General features: G+C 37.6%; 1 protein-coding gene across 5 annotated transcripts in view; it reads right to left on the reverse strand.

The window, feature by feature from the left end:
• Positions 1 to 2853: 2853 nt before the first annotated feature.
• Positions 2854 to 20634, reverse strand: part of RNF20 (ring finger protein 20) — a 39990-nt gene continuing 22209 nt past the window's right edge. For all 5 annotated transcript variants that reach the window (XM_081279696.1, XM_081279694.1, XM_081279693.1 and 2 more), the window contains 11 exons: positions 12738 to 12917; positions 11312 to 11447; positions 10849 to 10970; positions 10369 to 10739; positions 9107 to 9224; positions 8401 to 8550; positions 6375 to 6587; positions 5288 to 5413; positions 4979 to 5119; positions 4206 to 4307; positions 2854 to 3960 (listed from right to left, as the gene is read on the reverse strand). In XM_081279696.1, the coding sequence (XP_081135822.1) occupies positions 3784 to 3960; positions 4206 to 4307; positions 4979 to 5119; positions 5288 to 5413; positions 6375 to 6587; positions 8401 to 8550; positions 9107 to 9224; positions 10369 to 10739; positions 10849 to 10970; positions 11312 to 11447; positions 12738 to 12917 (1836 nt within the window). In that variant the 3' untranslated portion in view covers positions 2854 to 3783. The remainder of the gene's footprint in view (positions 3961 to 4205; positions 4308 to 4978; positions 5120 to 5287; positions 5414 to 6374; positions 6588 to 8400; positions 8551 to 9106; positions 9225 to 10368; positions 10740 to 10848; positions 10971 to 11311; positions 11448 to 12737; positions 12918 to 20634) is intronic.

The raw sequence follows: 20634 nt of genomic DNA on the forward strand, positions 1-20634 counted from the left end.
TTTTGCTCTACAAGATGTGCTACTGGAACTCTATGTCTAAACAGAAACAAAAAGTAGTCCCAATCTGAGGTCTGCCTCAGATAAACATGCTGGGATAAATATGCTGGGTTTATGAAAGTCTTCAGAAAAACTTCAGAATTATTCAGAAAAACTTTCATTTCTTATCTTCCTGATGACAAGTAATATTTTAGTATAGGTTTCCACTTAGTATAAAAGAAAGAAAAGTAAAGGTCTGATAATCGCATTTCAATTTTGTGACTCAGCAGAGTGACCCTGAAGCCTATTTTCCTGTCTCTAAAATAAAGACAAGGCCCAAGATCCCTTTCTGCTTTCACATCCTAACTTTCAAATCTTTTCACTCCATAGATTTCAATAATCTGAAATCCTGAGTTTAGCATTATTATATTAATGGGGATATACTGTTGTTCCAATTTTTGTCCACAACTTTCCTTACAAAAGAAGGAGAAAAAAAAAAAAAAGGCTAACCTAGAATAAGAGAAGCTTCAGCTATGGTGGGCTGCCTCTAGAGAAGGTTCAGTCTCAGAATTCATACTAATTCCTTTTTTTTACCACCATAAAATAAATTTTAAATGCAGTCATAAATATCAGGATAAATCAATTTTGAAGACTTATTTCAATATATAAGGAAAGGATGTTTCCACTTAGAGAGATTGAAAAAAAGAAATAATAAAATCTGAATACACAAAACAGCCCAACAAAGCCGACTTCTCAAGATCTAGGAGCAGAAGCACAGAGCCAAATTAACTCAGATCATGGAAACCTTTACTGAGTACTATGTGCCTCTGCTAGATGTTGGGAACTAGATTAAGACACTGTCCTTTTCAAATAAATTTCAGTAATTGTGAGGCCTTCTATATATAAGAATTTAATAGCTAGTATTAGGAAGAAACCAAACTTGCACAGAAATCCCTAGAAGAGAAAGCTTAATTTTCCTTTGTAATGGGACAACTACTATCCCAAGCCTTAATATCTAGGATATTTTCAAGTATTTCCATGCTAAGAATGTCCTGCTGGGTAAGTCCAATCCAAGTGACACAAAACCTACCAATGTTCTATTATTTACTCTCGTGTAACTGTTTTATCATAAGTCAATCAGGAATACTTTTGTGATAGTAAGCAGTCAAAATGTTACTGCAGACCCATTGGGACTTGAGTTTACCATCAATCAACTGAGAGTCCTCAGGGGGGGGAAAAAAAAAAACTTAAGAAATTAAAGTTAAAGGCATTCCACAATAGCAAATGATAATGAGAATAGAGTCAAGCTTATAGCTTCCTAAAAAAAAAAAAGTGTCTCCATCCCCGTGGGTTTAGAAGACACATGATGGTTTCTTTATTTTCTTCACAATATCAAATTATACTCATCACTGGAATGGCAGAAACATTATTCCATAAGCAAAACTCTTGCCCTTAAAGAACCTATGTATCTGGATGCCTATGTATCTGGACAGAGAATAAGAAAAAACAAGAAATCCAATGGTGATTCATGAAGAATGCTATAGTTAGTAGACACAGCTCAACATCTTTGAAAAAGATCTCTACAGTAAAGAAGAACTAAATCACGTTGTTAACTGACATGCCTTAGAGTGCACCTAATTTTGGTCAAAATTGCTAAGATGTTTCCAAGGTAACAAAAAAGGAAAGCAAAAAGATAATTCATACAAGATCTGAAATGTTTTTTATTTTAAATTGAGAAGTTTCAGTGCTTCTATAATAATCTTTGAAATTGGCATTTATAGGCATTAAAGAAATTATTCTTATAATGTTCTTATGGATCTAGAGCTTAATTTCTAATTTTGGGGAGCCTATGAATTTTCCAAGTTCCTTTAACAATCAAAAAAAAACCACTAAAGATATTGTACATATAACTCAAAACAATTTAATGTGCAATTGGGGGGGGGGGTTCCCAAAGCCCATTCAGTACTCTCTTCTGGAGTGAGATAAACCGGACTGCCAGAAAAATCACCACCATTTTTGGTCATTATCTGAAAGTGACTGAGAGCTCACTTTATGTTGATTGGACCTCAACTTCTCAACCAGAGGAACTGTCTCTAAATCAAGCCTCCCATGGAATCAGTGCTTCCCTCTACAACATCTCACAAGCCCCACAATCCCTCAGTGATGGGCAGCTGATTTTCTCAGCCAGTTGTCATAAATACCTAATATCCAACTCTAAACAACCTGCTGCCCTAGTAGTCCATTTGTGCCAAGGCACAGTATGTACAGGAGCAGAGCCTCACCTCATCAATCATGGCCCTGTACATGTGTTGGGTGGGATGATCAACAGATTTGTGACCTATTTTGAAGACCATGTAAGATTCCCCAATTAGGTTCATTTCTTAGCCCATATATCACATGCCTTTATGGAATCCATCACAAGTCCTGCTGATGGCAGCTAGTAACTACAAAGAGACATAGAATTTGTCCTTAATCATCATCTAGGACAGGTAATGCTCAAAAGGGATACATTTTATACAACTCCTTACAGAAGAGAGAAACCATGTAGCTTATTATTACTATAAAACAAGAACTCTCAACCTAAAGGGCCAGGCAGTGTGACATTCCCTGAGAAATAAACCTCAATCTCTTACCCCATAGTGAATGATGGAAAAAAAATTTAGCCAAATTGACATCTTTTAGGCATGATGTCTCCTCAGAAGAGACTCAATAAAACTGGGAGAAAACTATTTCAATAATCAAAGAAATAAATACTTAAAACTCAGGCAGCTTCTAAATCTCATGTCTGTTAAGAAAACTCATTTCTAAAACAGCATGTGTAAAATCTACTAGTAATAACAAAGAATAAAATTTCAAAGAAAAACCACTAACACAAAAACAAACTGAATCCTGCTTTAATTGAAGCTTGTAGAGTACAAAATCCTACAGAAAGATTATACAGAATCTTCTGGAAAACAGGGCTCACAAAACCCCTATTGAGAGGAGGATGAGAGTAAATTCATAGCTCACCAAAGCCTCTCTGTATCAATTTCCCAGAGTACCCAGAAGGTCTCTTTACCATTTCAGTTCTATTCCTCATCTCCAGTTTTTATTTCATTAGAAGGCAAAAGTGCCTATATTACTTGAAATTATTCTGGCCTTAAGAAATTTAAAGACTTTTAGATGTTGAACATTTGAAACTTAAATAACTTAGTAAGAAAGCCAGCTGACCTTAAAAGTTATTTTGCAAGTAAATGGGAAATGGACTAAATTATCCTGGATATAATTTCATTAAGGTTTCAAACCATCCAGGAAAGAATAGCGTAATTATATCATTTTATAATTCAAGTTTAGAAAAAGTTAACTACCCAAATTAAGAAAAGTATGGGCCACAGATAGCTTATTTCTTAAAGGCCACTCCCTCAAAATAACACATTTCCAGTCTTTGTTCCCTTCTCCTTGTCAAAAATACCAACTTGATTTCTTTTGGAGGAATGCATAATCCAAGATGATACAATGGGCCCACCTCTGCCCAAAAATGTTGAAAAGTCTAAAAGCTGGAAATAAAGCTGATAGGCAAGACAAATATGGGTCAAATATGAGTCAACTGTTTCTTCATTTGTTTCTAATTCATTCTATAACCCAAGGCTTGCATTTACCAATCCTTTCCCCTAAAGTCATCTAGCTATTTGAGCAGAGAGCCTGGACGTAAAGTCTATGGAGGAATGGGAGTTGACAGATAAACTGTCAAGGTGAGAAGAGGTAGAGGTTTGGTGGTTAATGAATAAGTGCCTGTCTAGCCAGCTCCTATTCTTCTCTTGACTTGAATCAACCAATGTAGATGCGATGAAAATCATTGGCACCAAAAGCAGCATTACACTTGGGACATTTGCGCTGGCGGGTGTCATAGCGTGTTTTCACACACTCAAAGCAGAAAACATGAAAACACTTGGTAAGTACAGCATCCTTTTTGCGCATATTGCAGCATGGACAGGTCAGACGAGCCTAAAACAGAAGGAAATCAGAGTCTGAATAACCATAAAGGTTTAAGAACCAAATGACTATCATATATAAACAAACCAACCACAAAGAACTAGAACAAGAGTACCACTCCCACACCGCCACTTAAAATAAACCACTGTCTGGTTACCTTCATGTAAAGAAGTTCAGTGTTTATTCCCTCAATATATCAGTAGACAAATTCAGATTTTAACCAAAATCAAAGAAATCACTGAGGCAGTATTTCTAACCTTATAATCCTTAATTTCCTCCATCAGAATCTCATCACACTTGGGCACATTATCTGGTTTCTTTGTGGTCTCCAGCTTCCTTCGAAGTCTCGAGATGTCCTCCTATGGCAAGACAGCAGACCCATTAGACCCATTTCCTCAGACATACCTGCTGTTTTTGAGAAAATATTTCCTACAACTTGAACTTGCTGACATGGAAAGAAAGGACCTTTTGTTCTTTCATGTCCAATTTATATTTAGGAATACAGAGAACTGCAAAGGGTAAGATATTTTCTTTTGTTTCAGAAAAGACAACCATAACCATATCCCCAAATTAGTTATTTCAATTACTGTCAATTCAGTCCTGTGAAAACATAATCTAACAATTTAGAAAATAGGCCATCTTATTTTGTGGCAACTAGTTTTAAGGTAAGGGTAGAATGGAATTAAAATAATTTACAGCTTGTGGATAAGGATAGAAAAAATCATGAAAAATAGATGACATGACAAAAAATAGAAAAATTAGAGAACTTTAAAATTTCATGTTGATATGCTACTTTAAAAATTCACTAGTTCACACAGCTAATAAATATTTATTTCATGCTGATTAGCTGATGGACATAATAGGCTTTGGGAATATGACGCTGAAGAAAACAAACTCAGTCTTCTCCCACAAGGAACTTACAGTCTAGTTGGAAATAATATACATTAGACTAATGGCTCATTTCATGGTCACTTCAGACCTCAGAAAACACCTAAAAGTTGAAATGTAAGGAAAAGAGAATTGCTCTTACCTGGGCCCGTTTGAAATTGAACATGTCCTTTTCTTTGGTGACACTGTTCTCCACAATCTCATCCTGAAAATCATGGAGCTTCTTCTGTGCCAACTCAAGTTGTGCTTTGAGTTCATCTGCAAGTTGGGCTGCCTCCATTGCCTGTGTGAGATGTACAAAATAACATCATCCTATCACTCCTGATTTCAAGCAAGGCAAAATGTTAACCTAAGTTCAAGGAATGAAGTGGACTTAAAATTTCATCCAGGTTATACACACTTGCTTCTCAAGATGGACCCTCACTTGAGATTACAAAATAATCCATCATACCTTACGTTTATTCATCTCTAAGGCTTGGGTCCTAAGACCCAGCTCCTTCTCCCCTGTGCCAATGTTGCTTTGCAATAAGTGCTCCTTCTCTTCCAGTTTCCTTACTACCTGTAACTGGGCATCAACCTTTGGAGGAGAAAATCAGACATTAACATAAACAGGAAGAAAAATAAAACTGGCTATGCTTTCTTAATTCATAGTCCATGAAATATATAGTATGTTAGAAACAAACTATTACTCATTATATCCATGAACCCTTCAAAATATATCCAAGAAGGCCGGGGAGGTAAACTGGTATGCAGGAGTGCTGACATAGCATGCTCAAAGCTCTGGTTCAATCCCCACTATCGGGGTTTAAAAAAAAAAAAAAATCAAGACTTATTATTATTAAAGACTTCACTTTGATATAAAATACTGATGAGATTTAAATAAGAGTCTCTGAAACCACTAAAAGTCTTTTAAAGAATCTTAGCAATTCTTTTCCAAATTGCCAAGAATAGATAAAATTACACTTTCAGATATTGATCTTCTGCAGCCATACTAGTCCTCAAAACCTGACAATTCCTACTAGAACATATAAATTTTAGCTCAAATAAAAGTTCAACCATTCTTCTCCCTCAGAATAACTAGAGATTCTAATGTAGTCTTTTTCTTGAAATTAATGCATAAAGTAGAATTAAATAATATTAAAGGATAAAATGTAAAATCACACATCCACTTCAGAATCTTTCACCCACAAACTCAAAATCCAGAGGTAGCTATGTAAGCACTCTGACAGCTTCCTTGTAGGCTTCCAGAAATTTTAAAAGTACACACTCATACACACATTTTAATACAAAAGAGAAAATAAATCACTTGATATATTTTAAAAATTTATCCACATCAGCAAATTCATGTGCTTTAACAGTTATATTGTACTCCTTTGTAGACATGTATAATTTATTTACCTGTGCCCTAATAATAGACACTTGGTTCGCAGGGGATTTTTTAACATCATACAAAATGCTACAATGACCATTTGACAGGTATCTTCATACTGAAAGCATCTTACATCAACAGAATGGAAAACTCCACTCATCCTAATTACCTGAGTCTTCAGAGTCAAAACCTGGTCTGCCAGTTCCTCCTTCTCTTCTTTGAGTAATTTATGGATCTGATTAGACTTGATACGCTCTGACATGAGTTTAAAATTTGCATCATCCTTTTCTCGCAACTGCTGCATCAAACGGATATTTTGTTCCTGCATGTCTTCAAAGGCTTGGCCTGTGACATCCATCTCAGAGAGCAGAGCTTCTTCTTCCTAAAATGAGAAATCTTATAAGGAGAATGTTCTAACTCCAAAGAATGAACATAGGAAATTAAACTTTCCCACTGTTAACTTAGTGACAGAGACAGACAGCTTAAGACTAAACTAAAGATTTGTGTTGTAACTAAGTTCCCTGAAAATACAGAAGAAGCCCTATTACTTGAAGTCACTGGCACCAACTTTTGGTCTGATATTCATTAGTTGGTCTGTACTTAAGCCAGGAAAGCAAATAATAACTACACATACCTTAATCTAGCAAACTTATCAAGTAGCACTTGGGTTAAAAAAAAAAAAAAAAAAAAAAAAAAAAAAAAAAAAAAAAAAAAAAACCTTCTATCATAAAGCCTCACATTTTCTCATAATTTTCCACAACTTATAATACTGAATTTAATCTATAGAATTTTCAGCTAGGTGATATAGGGTACCTAACAATAGCTTTAATTTACATTTGTCTCATTTTAATTAAGACTAAAGCAATCTGAGTTTCTTTCTGTGAACCATTAATATCTTTTGCCTATTCTTTTACTGGGTTGTTGGTTTTTTTCCCTATTATTTTTCAGAATTTTTTAAAATGTGTATTAGAAAGACAAGTCCTTTTTGGATAAGAAATAAAAGTATTTTTTTTTTCCTTTTTCTCACTTGATCTGTTGGCTTTAGTAACAATGTTTTTGCCATTTACAATTTTTGTGTCTTCTTTTTTGTCATTACTCAAAATTATCAATTTTCCTTTCACGTGTTCTGGACTTTCCTTAATAGTTACAAAATTTACATGTTTTCCTCTTATTCTTTGGTAGATTTCTCTCTTTTTTTTAAATACTCTTTTTTTAGTTGTAGATGGACAACAACATCTTCACTTTATTTTTTTATGTGGTGCTGAGGACGGAACCTAGTGCCTCACGTATGCCAGACAAGCACTCAACCACTGAGCTACAATCGGAGCGCCGGATTTATCTTTTTAATATGACATCTTGGATCCATTTGGAAATCATCTTAGCATAGTGTTCAAGTATGTATACAACTTTTTTCCAATATTATTTCATTTTTGTCCCACCACATTTAACATTCTTTCCTTTCCCTAATGATTTAAAACTATATTGTTAGTGTATATTAAATACCCACATGGACTTCTGTTTATTTCTGGATTTTTATTCAGTTCTTTCTCTGATATCCCAAGCTATTTTACCTATTAAAACTTGATGTTAATAATCCAGTTATCCTTAAAACTATTGTCATTTTGCTATTTCTTGGAAACAGTGAGGGAGTACTTAACAGTGATATATGGTTTTTCCCATCATTTGTGTATCTTTATTATCAAATGCTAATAAAAATTTCCTGGGACTTTAAAAATAAATAAATGCATTCTTTATGAGAAAAACAGATTCCACAACCACAATCAACATATTGGTTAGTCTTTTGTAACCTAATTGGGAGGCATATTTTTGTTAGTTTTATATATTTACTATCATAATATATAAAAAAAATTATAGTGAATATAAAATGAAAACGAGATATATCTCCTAATTCCACAACAGCAGAAAAAGAATAGATCCTTTATAAATGAAGTTAAAACAATTGACAATCCTTCTGAAAATAAAAATAAATTTTTATGCCTCTCAAACACAGAAAATACTACAGGAATGAAAGTCTTCAATGTAAAAACAAATAAACAAAACAAAACAAAACAAAATGGAGAAAAAATACTAACAAAAAAAAAATGACTAGAATAAAAGCAAATTTCATTGGCAGTAACTTCCCTGTCAAGTAACATTTACTTAAAAAGTCAATTAAATAAAGAAAGTGTGCCCACCTGCTTGGCCATGGCCAGTTTTTTCTGCAGGTATTCAATCTGCTCTTCTACTGCCCGAATCTTCCTCAAGGCATCCTCATCAGCCATTTTCTTGTTTTCTTTCTTCTCCTTATCCTCTAGATCCTTGAGTCTTTGCCTTAGATCTTCCAACTATAGAAGAAAAATTACATAAAAATAAAAGTTAAGTTATAATTCTTTAAAAAAAAAATCAATTAACACTTTGCAAGATGGAAAGCCCAAAATACCACAAGACCATTTTTGCAGAATTCTGGAACAAAATAAATAATAATGAAAAATGATCCAGTACGAGACATCACAACACTGTTTTAACAACATGCCATTCCTCAATTTCATGAGCAAAGTTTTTGAGAACTATAAATATTATAACAGAGTTTATCAACCTTTTCCCCCCCTTAGTCCTCAACAAATAAAAGTATAAAAAATTTCCTCCCAAAAAGTAGTCAGAAAAAAGAGAATAACTACAGTATGATTCATTCAGCGGAGAATAAAAAATTTTTAAAACTTCTTATTATTAAATTATTACTATGCCAGTAATTCTGAAATCTTACTATCTTTCAGAGAACCTTAGATGGTCTTTGATAAGAAAATGTTGCTAAATTAGTCACTTACCTCTAAAACAAAGAAACTATATCTTTCAATAGTATGAACCCTAGAAATTAAAATTTTAACAAGAAGACTAGATTACCTCTGCCTTAGACTTCTTCTCTGCTGCCATTAGTTGAACTTTGTCTCTCTGTTCCTTCGGGGCAGAGCGGTACATATCTAGCAACAATTTCATCTCCTTTTGGCTCTCTTGTGCCTTCCTATGATAGAGATGGCAGAGGGAGGGGAACAGGAATGAAAAAACAAAGGCCATATCAGAGCAGGGGAATTTGGAATTGAGCAGAATATTTTAAGGTTTTGTTTCTTTTTTTTTTTTAATATTCTAGGTCGTAACTAAAAAACAAAATATTATACAGAATATCAGTAGACTTCTGAATATAGTTGAGAAGTACAGAAAAGTTGTATAAATGAACCATTTCTCCCTTAAATTCTCTGTACAAAGTTTTAAAATAAAGATTTGTCACATTTATTACATTAGACAAACTTCTGTGTTCCCACTCTTATAAACTGAGACTCAATAGGATTGAAATAGGATCCACGGATGTATTCAAATAAGTCACTAAGATGATTCTAATATGACACTTATTAAAAAAATGTTTACGTTAAAGTGGATCAATAGGAAGAAAAAAGGACAAAAATTGAAAGTTTAAAATAAACTAATCCTAGACTTCATAGCTGATTAGCCACCAACTAAACACTAACATTTCACTTCTTACTAAATTATTAAACCTTTTAACTACTCTTGAGTCCAAGTATTTTGAGTACAGTGGTCCCTCAAACATTAACAAAGACTCTACCACAGAAACTGGAGAGCTAAATGTACTGCCAGATAAATTATTAGTTAGGTGGGGGAGACACCAATATATGAAAGTGATCTATCTCACTATTTCAACTGCTGTAGGAATAAATCTTCTAAGAAATCTCTTACTATGATCTGGCATACCAACAAACTAGTTTGTCAAGAAATCAGATACTGTTTAAGTTACAGCAATGTATACTCCATTTAGTATAATTTAAACTACAATTAATGCCAGCAATCACTTAAATCTAATTATTTAGAACGATTCTCAAGTGTGTTGCTGCATTATGATATCCCTTCTCTTCACATTAATGAAGGACCAAACCACAGGGTTTATTGTTATTTAACCACTCAACTAGACTGCACAATAGCCAGGGAGGCCACTCTTGATCGAATTGAGACCACATTAATTGTGCATTTAGTTACATCTAAAATATTAGAATGATCAGACAGGTTCTACCATCAACCAAACATTTCATTTCATTCTTGATGTCTGAACCTTAAGGATCTGAGTCAGAAATAGTCACTCTACATATTGGTCTCACTTGAGTTCAATCTTCAATTGTTTGATAATTTCTGCTTCCTTTTTCCTTCCATCATCATGTTTTCCTTTTTCCTTATCCTTAGCAGAATCTCTTTCTTTTTCTGATTCTTTCAGTTTCTGCTTCTCTCGTTCTCTCTCCTTTTCCTTCTCTCGTTCTCTTTCTCGCTCCCTTTCTTTCTCCCTCCTTTCTCGTTCTCGCTCTTCCTCATCCCGTTTGGATTTAATTTCATTGACATCCTCCTGAGAGGTTTTCAGTGCTGAGGACTGGGTGGGTAAGTCCTCAGAATCTTGTTTTAACTCTGCAGGTTCATCCTTGGCATCCTCTGTACTAGACTGAGACTGCAGGAGGGCACTGCCACTGCGCAGACGTGTCTGGATAAAAAGGAAAGATACATATCACTTATGATAGCCACATTTCTCACCTCACTCAAAAAGCTTCACAAACTTAATAGCTAGTGATACTTATTCTATTCCTTCTTACCTTGTTCAGATCAGACTGGGCTTCTCTCAACTTCCGTTTATACCTTAGGACCTCCCCTTTCAGCTGGTGATTGTGATTCTGGAGGCTACTGATGAGGTGGCGCATTTCCCGGTTTATAGGGCCTTAAACACAGCAATAGCAATGTTAAGAGACACTGTAATGAGGGTAAAGGCAAAAGGAGAAAAAATGCAGAACACATGAGGATGCTCTGAAAAACAGAGAGAATTACCATAAAAAATATTCTTTCTCAGAAAGTGAAAATTAAACTGGTCAATTAGAGTTAAAAAAAAAAAAAATACTTGGGATATGTGTCAAAAGGAATCACAGGATTTATTTAAGGTACTTTAGGACTTCTGAGTTGAAATTAGTATTAACAAATCCTGGAACCAAGTTGTGTCTTTCAAGAAAGGCCTTTATATATTTACAGACAAAACTGCAGGGTGGAGCAAAAGTAATTATATACCTGCTTGTTCATTGGCAGCAAGGGTCTGCTCAAATTCTATCCTCAGCATTTCATATTCCTTGCGGACCTGAGCCAGTGTATCTTCTAGCTGGATCACTTCAGTTCTCAGCTTCTTATGAAGACTAACCTCATCTCGCTACACACAGAAAAAGGAAACAGTCAAAAATTCTTATCAAAATGTGGAAAGCTGGATGTGGTGGTACACACCTATAATTCCAGCGGGAGGGAGGCTGAGGCAGGAGGATCATGAGTTCAAAGTCAGCCTCAGCAAAAGTGAGGCACTAAGCAACTCAGTGAGACCCTGTCTCTAAATAAAAAAATTTCAAAATAAGGCTGGGGATGTGGCTCAGCAGTCTAGTGCCTGAGTTCAATCCCTGGTACCAAAAAAAAAAAAAAAAAAAAAAAAAGTGAAAATATGGCTGGGGTTGTAGCTCAGTGGTAGAGCATTTGCCTAGCACACAAGGCACTGGGTTTGATCACAAGCACCCCATAAAAAAAACAAAAAAACAAAAAAAACTCTACATAAAAAATAAAAGTATTGTGCCCATCTACAACTATATATATATATATATATATATATATATATATATATATATATATATAAGAAATATCACATCCTATTATTTTGTCTCCTAAATCTGACCTACAAGATTTAAAAAGAAAAAAGAATATGATATGGAAAAAATAGGTTACTCAGAATATTTCCACTTCCAATAACGTTAGATAGCTTCAAAACATTAATTTAGAAACTGGCAGGATAGTGAAGAAAGAGAGGAAATGGGCTTCATCTATGAAAATATTACAATTTAGTTAGAGACCTCAACCATAAAACAATATATAAAATCTATAAAGTAGTAGTAATTAATTTGGCTGACATATATAATAAAACCAACTATTTAAAACATTATTTTAAGGACTATGGTAAAAAAAAGAACATATAAACAAAAGTTTCCACCCATGGCTTCCTCATACACATAAGCTCCAGCCATTTGAAACTATTTGTCATGCTCTTTCACATTCTCATACATGCTGATCTCACTGCTGGGAATATACTCCTACTTTTAACTACAAGTAAAGTTAAAGTTATATATCTTTAAGATTTGCACTTCACCTTCTCAAGTAGAATCAAGAAGGTTCCACAGTCAAATCTTATGCTCTGTCTCCTCCATTACTGTACCTTTTAGATATGATGCTATTGTACACATTGCAAATGAATGGATACTATTCTCCCAGGGGACTATAAGATCTTTAAAGACAGGAATTCTGTTACCTCATCTTTATATGCCCACCATCTAACGGAGATCAATAGGCATTCTATACATGTTTGCTGAATGGATGAGAGATTAACTGCATGAAAGCGAGCAAACCTATGACATTTAATGAGGTAGAAAAACATATATTACAGAAAACAAAGCAGCGCTGTTACCTCAATGAGTTCAACCTGGCGCTGGTGGGTTCCCCTGGTGCCATGAAGCAGGGTCCGAGCCTCGTCCAAGTGAGCTTTCAACTGTAGGCTCTCATTGTACAGAACAGAGAACTGTGACTGCATGCAACGATATTCTGGAGTTTCCTTAACCACCTCCTCCACTGCACTCCGCAATTCCACCTTAGAAGGACCCAAAGGAAAGTCAAGTCAGAAGCACAATCTAGCATATGTGAGCAAGATGCTAGATATATAGAAAATAAATCACCAAACTCACTGAAGGTCCTGCAAAAGTGAAACAATTATTATGAAGATTATGAAGTCTATCTCCCCTTTCTTTTCGTAAAATCTATCCCAAAATATAGATCACTCAGGACTGTTTGATATGTGTCTTACATTGTTTCAATCTAGATCCAAAGATAGAAGAAGAGCTATCAAAAGGGTCCTATGAAATCTGCCAGGATGGTTCCTTTAAAAACATAGTTAAGTATCCCAGTCACTAACTTCTTCTCTTTATAGTCACAGAGAAATATTTCTGACATGGTAACAAAAATAAGGGATAGGGATATAGCTCAGTGGTAGAGTACTTATCTAGTATGCATGAGGCCCTGGATTCAATCCCCAGTGATAGGAAAAAAAATTTTCTTAATTCCATGGTAGCAAAAACAATTATTCATTTAAGCAACTATTTGCTTTAATTAGCCAAACACTTTCATTAATTTAACTTGTTTTGTTTCTTCAGTTCAAACATCTTTATTCTTAACTCTGAAACAAATTAAATTATAAAAAAACCAGATGGCTATGGTTGAAAGAGGTATAAGAAAAACTTCCAGAATCTTCTTTCTTCCCCTAAGAGGGTGAAGAGGGAAAATTCTAACGGGCAGGTTTGAAAACCAACAGGATCACTGACCATGTTTCTGCCTTTGTTTTGGCAGCAAGAAACTACAGAGCCAAGTCTGTGGCCTGCCTTTGGCAAAAAATGACACGTGAATGCCTATCCTCCACAGTCTAAACATGTTTCTTTTATACACCTTATAAAGGCTCAATTTAACATCTATTTTAAATTCTCACTCTATTTTACCCTATTCTTCATTTTCCTCAATAATTCCTAAATTAGAACACCCTGATTACTCTTTAGATCTTTATAGGTTGCTTTAAATTCTTTTCAAAACAAGGGAAGTTGCAGATAATAGGTAAATATGTAAATTAGGTTTTTTCTAACAGTTTTACTAAGGTACAATCAACAAATAGATTGTATATATTTAGAGTGTATGTTTTGAGATCCAACATGGCGGCGGGCGCGGAGAGATCAAGTCTCTGACCTCTTCAGCTGTGTGGGCATAGGGAGTCGTAAACAGTCTAAATGCTGTTTGCTCGGGATCACTAGGCATTGCTGAGCTGACACGGATATGGGGCGAACACTCTGGGCCTCTCAGAACACACACTGAGCCTGGATCGGCTGAATTCAAGCTCCCTTTCGCCTGCTTCCCACAAACAGCTGTGACTCAGCACTAATCCATCCCGCTGAAGCAACTGGTCGGCCCTTCTGATCCTACAGAGGTAAATGCCAACTGATCCTTCATAGGCAGTGGCCACAGGATTTAAAAGGGGTTTGGGAGAGACAGTCAGGACCCACCAGTTGCATTGGTCACCTGGCAAAGGGAAACGAACTGTCGCCATATGCAAGAGACACCACCATGGCAGAGAACTGACGTCACCAGACTGCGGCGGAGGAGATAACTTCATTGAAACCTGCGGCTACAGGTGTGTAATCCCCTAGCCTTCCCTCTCTACACATCGGGGAAACCTTAAGGGCCCCTCCCAGCTTTCCCGTGAACGTGATAGCCAGACTGAGGGAATCAGAAGTGGCGAGGGACCCGCAGCGCGGAACTCCCGGCTACCGCTCCCACCAGTGCTGACAACTGAGGTATTTTGCACCAGCTACCGGGGGCGTGGCTACCTACCGGAGGGCAAGTAAAATTCACTGAGGATTCTCAGCCCCAAGCTCTACAAACTTAGGGTCTGAGGGAATGGCAAACAGGGAAAGTGTGCCCAGACGTTTATGAAAACAGGGCTCCCAGGAGCAGAAGACCTGGTGTGTAGCCAGTATTGTGGTGACCATCACCCGTGAGAGGGGCCTGGCTAGAGGAAAAGTGGGGAAGTGACTAGGCACAAGAGGAGACCCTAGGCACTCAGGATTGGAGACTCGCCCAGTCTGGGAGGAGCTGCTGCACAGTGATTGGTTCCCGCGTATTGACAGGAGAAGCTTGGCCTGGTGGGCACAGCGCCACCTACTGGAAGAAAAGTTAATCAAACTCTAAGACTGCATTTATTAGTTTTTTTCTTTTGATTTGGGTTTTGTTTTTTTTCGTTTTTCATACTTGTTGTTTTTTTAAATTTTTTTTTGTTTTAATTTTTTTCTTCTAATTTTAATTTTTATCTTTTTTATTATTATTATTATTTAAAAATTTTTTTTCTTTTTTTATTTCCTATTTTTTTTCTTTTTTCTTCTTTTGTCTTTTCATTTCTTTTCAATTTTCTTATCCCCCTTTCCTTGAATTCTACCTGCTTACTCTCATTCTCTTTAGTGACTTCTTCCCTTCCCTTCTAATACCTTTCCTCTCAAGCATTAAATAAATTTATAGGAGTAAACAGTAACTCAGCAAACAGAACAAGACGTAACATGAGCAGCATGAAAAAGCAAGGAAGAAAAGGAGTACAAACAATGCAGGACAGCCTAAATATTCAGGAGGACCTAGAGTCATCAGAAAAATGGTCATATAAAGAACTCAAGGAACACCTTAGACAGATGGAATGGAACCTTAAAGAGGCTATGAGACAGCAAATTCAACCAGTGAAAGAACACATTGAAAACAAATTACATAAACAGATAAAAGAAGAAGTTAAGCATCTTTATCAGGAGATAGAGATTATAAAAAAAAAATCAAACAATAATTCTAGAAATGAAGGAAATTATAAACCAAATTAAAAACTCAAATGAGAGTATCACTAACAGAGTGGAGCAAGTAGAAGCCAGAACGTCAGATAATGAAGACAAAATATATCATCTTGAAAAGAGTCTAGCCAACTCAGTAAGGCAGGTAAAAAATCACAAGAAAAACATCCAAGAGATATGGGATAACATAAAAAAAAAACGAACTTAAGAGTCATCGGGATAGAGGAAGGTATAGAGATTCAAACCAAGGGAATGAGTAACCTGCTGAATGAAATAATTACAGAAAACTTTCCAGAAATAAAAAAGGAAACGGATATACAAATTGTAGATGCATACAGGACACCGAGCATACAAAATCACAGTAGACCAACGCCAAGACACATTGTTATGAAGATATCCAATATACAGAACAAAGAGAAAATATTAAAAGCTACAAGAGAAAAGAGGCAGATTACATTCAGGGGTAAACCAATAAGGTTAAAAACGGATTTTTCATCTCAGACACTGAAAGCAAGAAGGTCCTGGAACAATGTATTTCAAACACTGAAAGACAATGGATACCAACCAAGAATTCTGTATACAGCAAAATTAAGCTTCAGGTATGACAACGAAATAAAAATCTTTCATGATAAACAAAAGTTAAAGGAATTTGCAGCCATAAAACCAGCATTGCAAAGCATATTGAGCAAAACACTACACGAGGAAGAAATGAAAAACAATAACCAAAACCATCAGTGGGAAGTGCTTCGGTAAAGACAGAGGGCGGGGGAAAGATAATCATGGAGAAACAAACTAAATTTTAAAAAAAAGGATAAATAATCAAACATGGCTGGAAGTACAAACCATATATCAATAGTAACTCTAAATGCTAATGGCTTAAACTCTCCAATAGAGCGACATAGGCTGGTATCATGGATTAAAAAAACAAATCCAACAATATGCTGCCTCCAGGAGACACATCTGATTGGAAAAGACATACACAGGCTAAAGGTGAAAGGATGGGAAAAAATATACCACGCACACGGTCCTCGTAAGCAAGCAGGGGTGGCCATCCTCATATCGAATAAAATCGACTTCAAGACTAAGTTAATCAAAAGGGATAAGGAAGGACATTATATACTGTTAAAAGGAACCATTCACCAACAAGACATAACAATTATCAATATTTATGCACCAAATAATGGTGCTGCGACATTCATAAAACAAATTCTCCTCAAGTTCAAGAATCAAATAGACCACAACACAATAATTATGGGTGACTTCAACACACCTCTCTCACCATTGGACAGATCCTCCAAACAAAAGTTGAATAAAGAAACTATAGAACTCAATACCACAATCAATAACCTAGACTTAACTGACATATATAGAATATATCAACCATCATCAAGTGGATATACTTTTTTCTCAGCAGCACATGGATCCTTCTCAAAAATAGAACATATATTATGCCATAGGGCAACCCTCAGTAAATATAAAGGGGTGGAGATAATACCATGCATTTTATCTGATCATAATGGAATGAAACTGGAAATCAATGATAAAAGAAGGAAGGAAAAATCCTACATCACATGGAAAATGAACAATATGTTACTGAATGATAAATGGGTTACAGAAGACATAAAGGAGGAAATTAAAAAATTCTTAGAGATAAATGAAAATACAGACACAACATATCAGAATCTATGGGACACAATGAAAGCAGTTTTAAGAGGAAAATTCATCGCCTGGAGGTCATTCCTCAAAAAAAGAAAAAAAAACAACAAATAAATGAGCTCACACTTCATCTCAAATCCTTAGAAAAGGAAGAGCAAAACAACAGGAAATGTAGCAGAAGGCTAGAAATAATTAAAATCAGATCGGAAATCAACGAAATTGAAACAAAAGAAACTATTGAAAAAATTAACAAAACTAAAAGTTGGTTCTTTGAAAAAATAAATAAGATCGACAGACCTTTAGCCATGCTAACGAAGAAAAGAAGAGAGAGAACTCAAATTACTAACATACGGGATGAAAAAGGCAATATCACAACAGATGCTACAGAAATACAGAAGACAATTAGAAATTATTTTGAAAACCTATATTCCAATAAAATAGAAGATAGTGAAGACATCGATAAATTTCTTAAGTCATATGATTTGCCCAGACTGAGTCAGGAGGATACACACAATTTGAACAGACCAATATCAATGGATGAAATTGAAGAAGCCATCCAAAGACTACCGGCCAAGAAAAGCCCAGGACCGGATGGGTATACAGCGGAGTTTTACAAAACCTTTAAAGAAGAATTAATACCAATACTTTTCAAGTTATTTCAGGAAATAGAAAAAGAGGGAGCTCTTCCAAATTCATTCTATGAGGCCAACATCACCCTGATTCCGAAACCAGACAAAGACACCTCAAAGAAACAAAACTACAGACCAATATCTCTAATGAACCTAGATGCAAAAATCCTCAATAAAAATCTGGCGAATCGAATACAAAAACACATCAAAAAAATTGTGCACCATGATCAAGTAGGATTCATCCCTGGGATGCAAGGATGGTTCAATATACGGAAATCAATAAATGTTATTCACCACATCAATAGACTTAAAGATAAGAACCATATGATCATCTCAATAGACGCAGAAAAGCATTCGACAAAGTACAGCATCCCTTTATGTTCAAAACATTAGAAAAACTAGGGATAACAGGAACTTACCTCGACATTGTAAAAGCTATCTATGCTAAGCCTCAGGCTAGCATCATTCTGAATAGAGAAAAATTGAAGGCATTCCCTCTAAAATCTGGAACAAGACAGGGATGCCCTCTATCACCACTCCCATTCAATATAGTTCTCGAAACACCGGCCAGAGCAATTAGACAGACGAAAGAAATTAAAGGCATAAAAATAGGAAAAGAAGAACTTAAATTATCACTCTCTGCGGATGACATGGTAATATATTTAACAGACCCAAAAGGGTCTACAAAGAAACTGCTAGAGTTAATAAATGAATTCAGCAAAGTGGCAGGATATAAAATCAACACGCGAAAAAGCCAACGGTGTGACCCCGGAGATCCAGGCTGTCTGATACGCGCGGCCTGCCCCGAGGCTACAGAAGGCGTGGCGCCGCAGAGAAGGGGTTAACCAGTCAGCAGGGAATTAAGTGGCTGCGACACGGTGGTATCCCACCAGCCAAACCCAAGCCCGCACTGACCCCCGGGCTGAGTTCGGGATTGCAGTCGGGGAAGGAAGCCGGTAAGGCCCCGCTCCCCACAAGGGACACCCCGCTAAGGCAAACAGCGGCCACCATCTTAGAGGGCTGAAGTACCCACCGCCACTCTCCGTCAGATTGCAGCAACAAAACAGGTGTGTGTGACACAGCCCAGCCCCCAAACTTAGGGGGATTTCGCATAAAATCTCTCCTAGACTTTCAGGGGGAGGCAGTATCAGAGTGAGCCTGCATAAAGACTAAAGGGGAGCTAGAGGCACCTGACGCTCAACCCCCCCTCCCATCAGTGGACAAAACAAAAGCTGCCTAGCCAGCGCTGGGGGAGGGGCAAGCAGAAAAAATCAAAACCATAGAGTGCCGGGGATCCCAAAAGCCAACGGTGTGACCCCGGAGATCCAGGCTGTCTGATACGCGCGGCCTGCCCCGAGGCTACAGAAGGCGTGGCGCCGCAGAGAAGGGGTTAACCAGTCAGCAGGGAATTAAGTGGCTGCGACACGGTGGTATCCCACCAGCCAAACCCAAGCCCGCACTGACCCCCGGGCTGAGTTCGGGATTGCAGTCGGGGAAGGAAGCCGGTAAGGCCCCGCCCCCCACAAGGGACACTCCGCTAAGGCAAACAGCGGCCACCATCTTAGAGGGCTGAAGTACCCACCGCCACTCTCCGACAGATTGCAGCAACAAAACAGGTGTGTGTGACCCAGCCCAGCCCCCAAACTTAGGGGGATTTCGCATAAAATCTCTCCTAGATTTTCAGGGGGAGGCAGTATCAGAGTGAGCCTGCATAAAGACTAAAGGGGAGCTAGAGGCACCTGACGCTCAACACCCCCTCCCATCAGTGGACAAAACAAAAGCTGCCTAGCCAGCGCTGGAGGAGGGGCAAGCAGAAAAAATCAAAACCATAGAGTGCCGGGGATCCCAAAAGCCAACGGTGTGACCCCGGAGATCCAGGCTGTCTGATACGCGCGGCCTGCCCCGAGGCTACAGAAGGCGTGGCGCCGCAGAGAAGGGGTTAACCAGTCAGCAGGGAATTAAGTGGCTGCGACACGGTGGTATCCCACCAGCCAAGCCCAAGCCCGCACTGACCCCCGGGCTGAGTTCGGGATTGCAGTCGGGGAAGGAAGCCGGTAAGGCCCCGCCCCCCACAAGGGACACTCCGCTAAGGCAAACAGCGGCCACCATCTTAGAGGGCTGAAGTACCCACCGCCACTCTCCGACAGATTGCAGCAACAAAACAGATTGCAACAAAACAGGCCCAGAGTATAGCTTGAACTGCCGAGAACCATCACTGAGGGGAAATCTGGTCTAGCAGGAGAACCCAAGCCTAGCAGGAGAGAACAGGAGACTAGAGGCAAGGCTCTCGTGACTGGGCAGCTGTAAACTGCAGGCCCGCCGGCGACAGTTCATCCACTGCCAGGGTAACTGGGCGGTAGGAGAACGCCCTCCCGCTGGCGATGGATCACCTGCCCACGGCCTGAGATACTGGGCGGCGGGAGTCTGCCTGCCTGCCACGACCGGGTGCTGAAACCAAACAGAGACAGTCCACTCACACCCCCCCATTAGGGCACCCCGGCAAGGAGACTGGGGCACGGCATAGCAGAGTAGTGTCGTCACTGGAGCTCGGACGTCGGAATTCCTTCCCAGCAGAACCCACGTTAGCAGGCATAGTTCAACAACACAAAGGAGAGACATCAGAGTAATACAGAAACAAAACAAATCTATAGAAGAGAGC

This window comes from Spermophilus citellus, assembly GCF_964194105.1.
Source record: "Spermophilus citellus genome assembly, chromosome: 2".
NCBI lineage: Eukaryota > Metazoa > Chordata > Mammalia > Rodentia > Sciuridae > Spermophilus > Spermophilus citellus.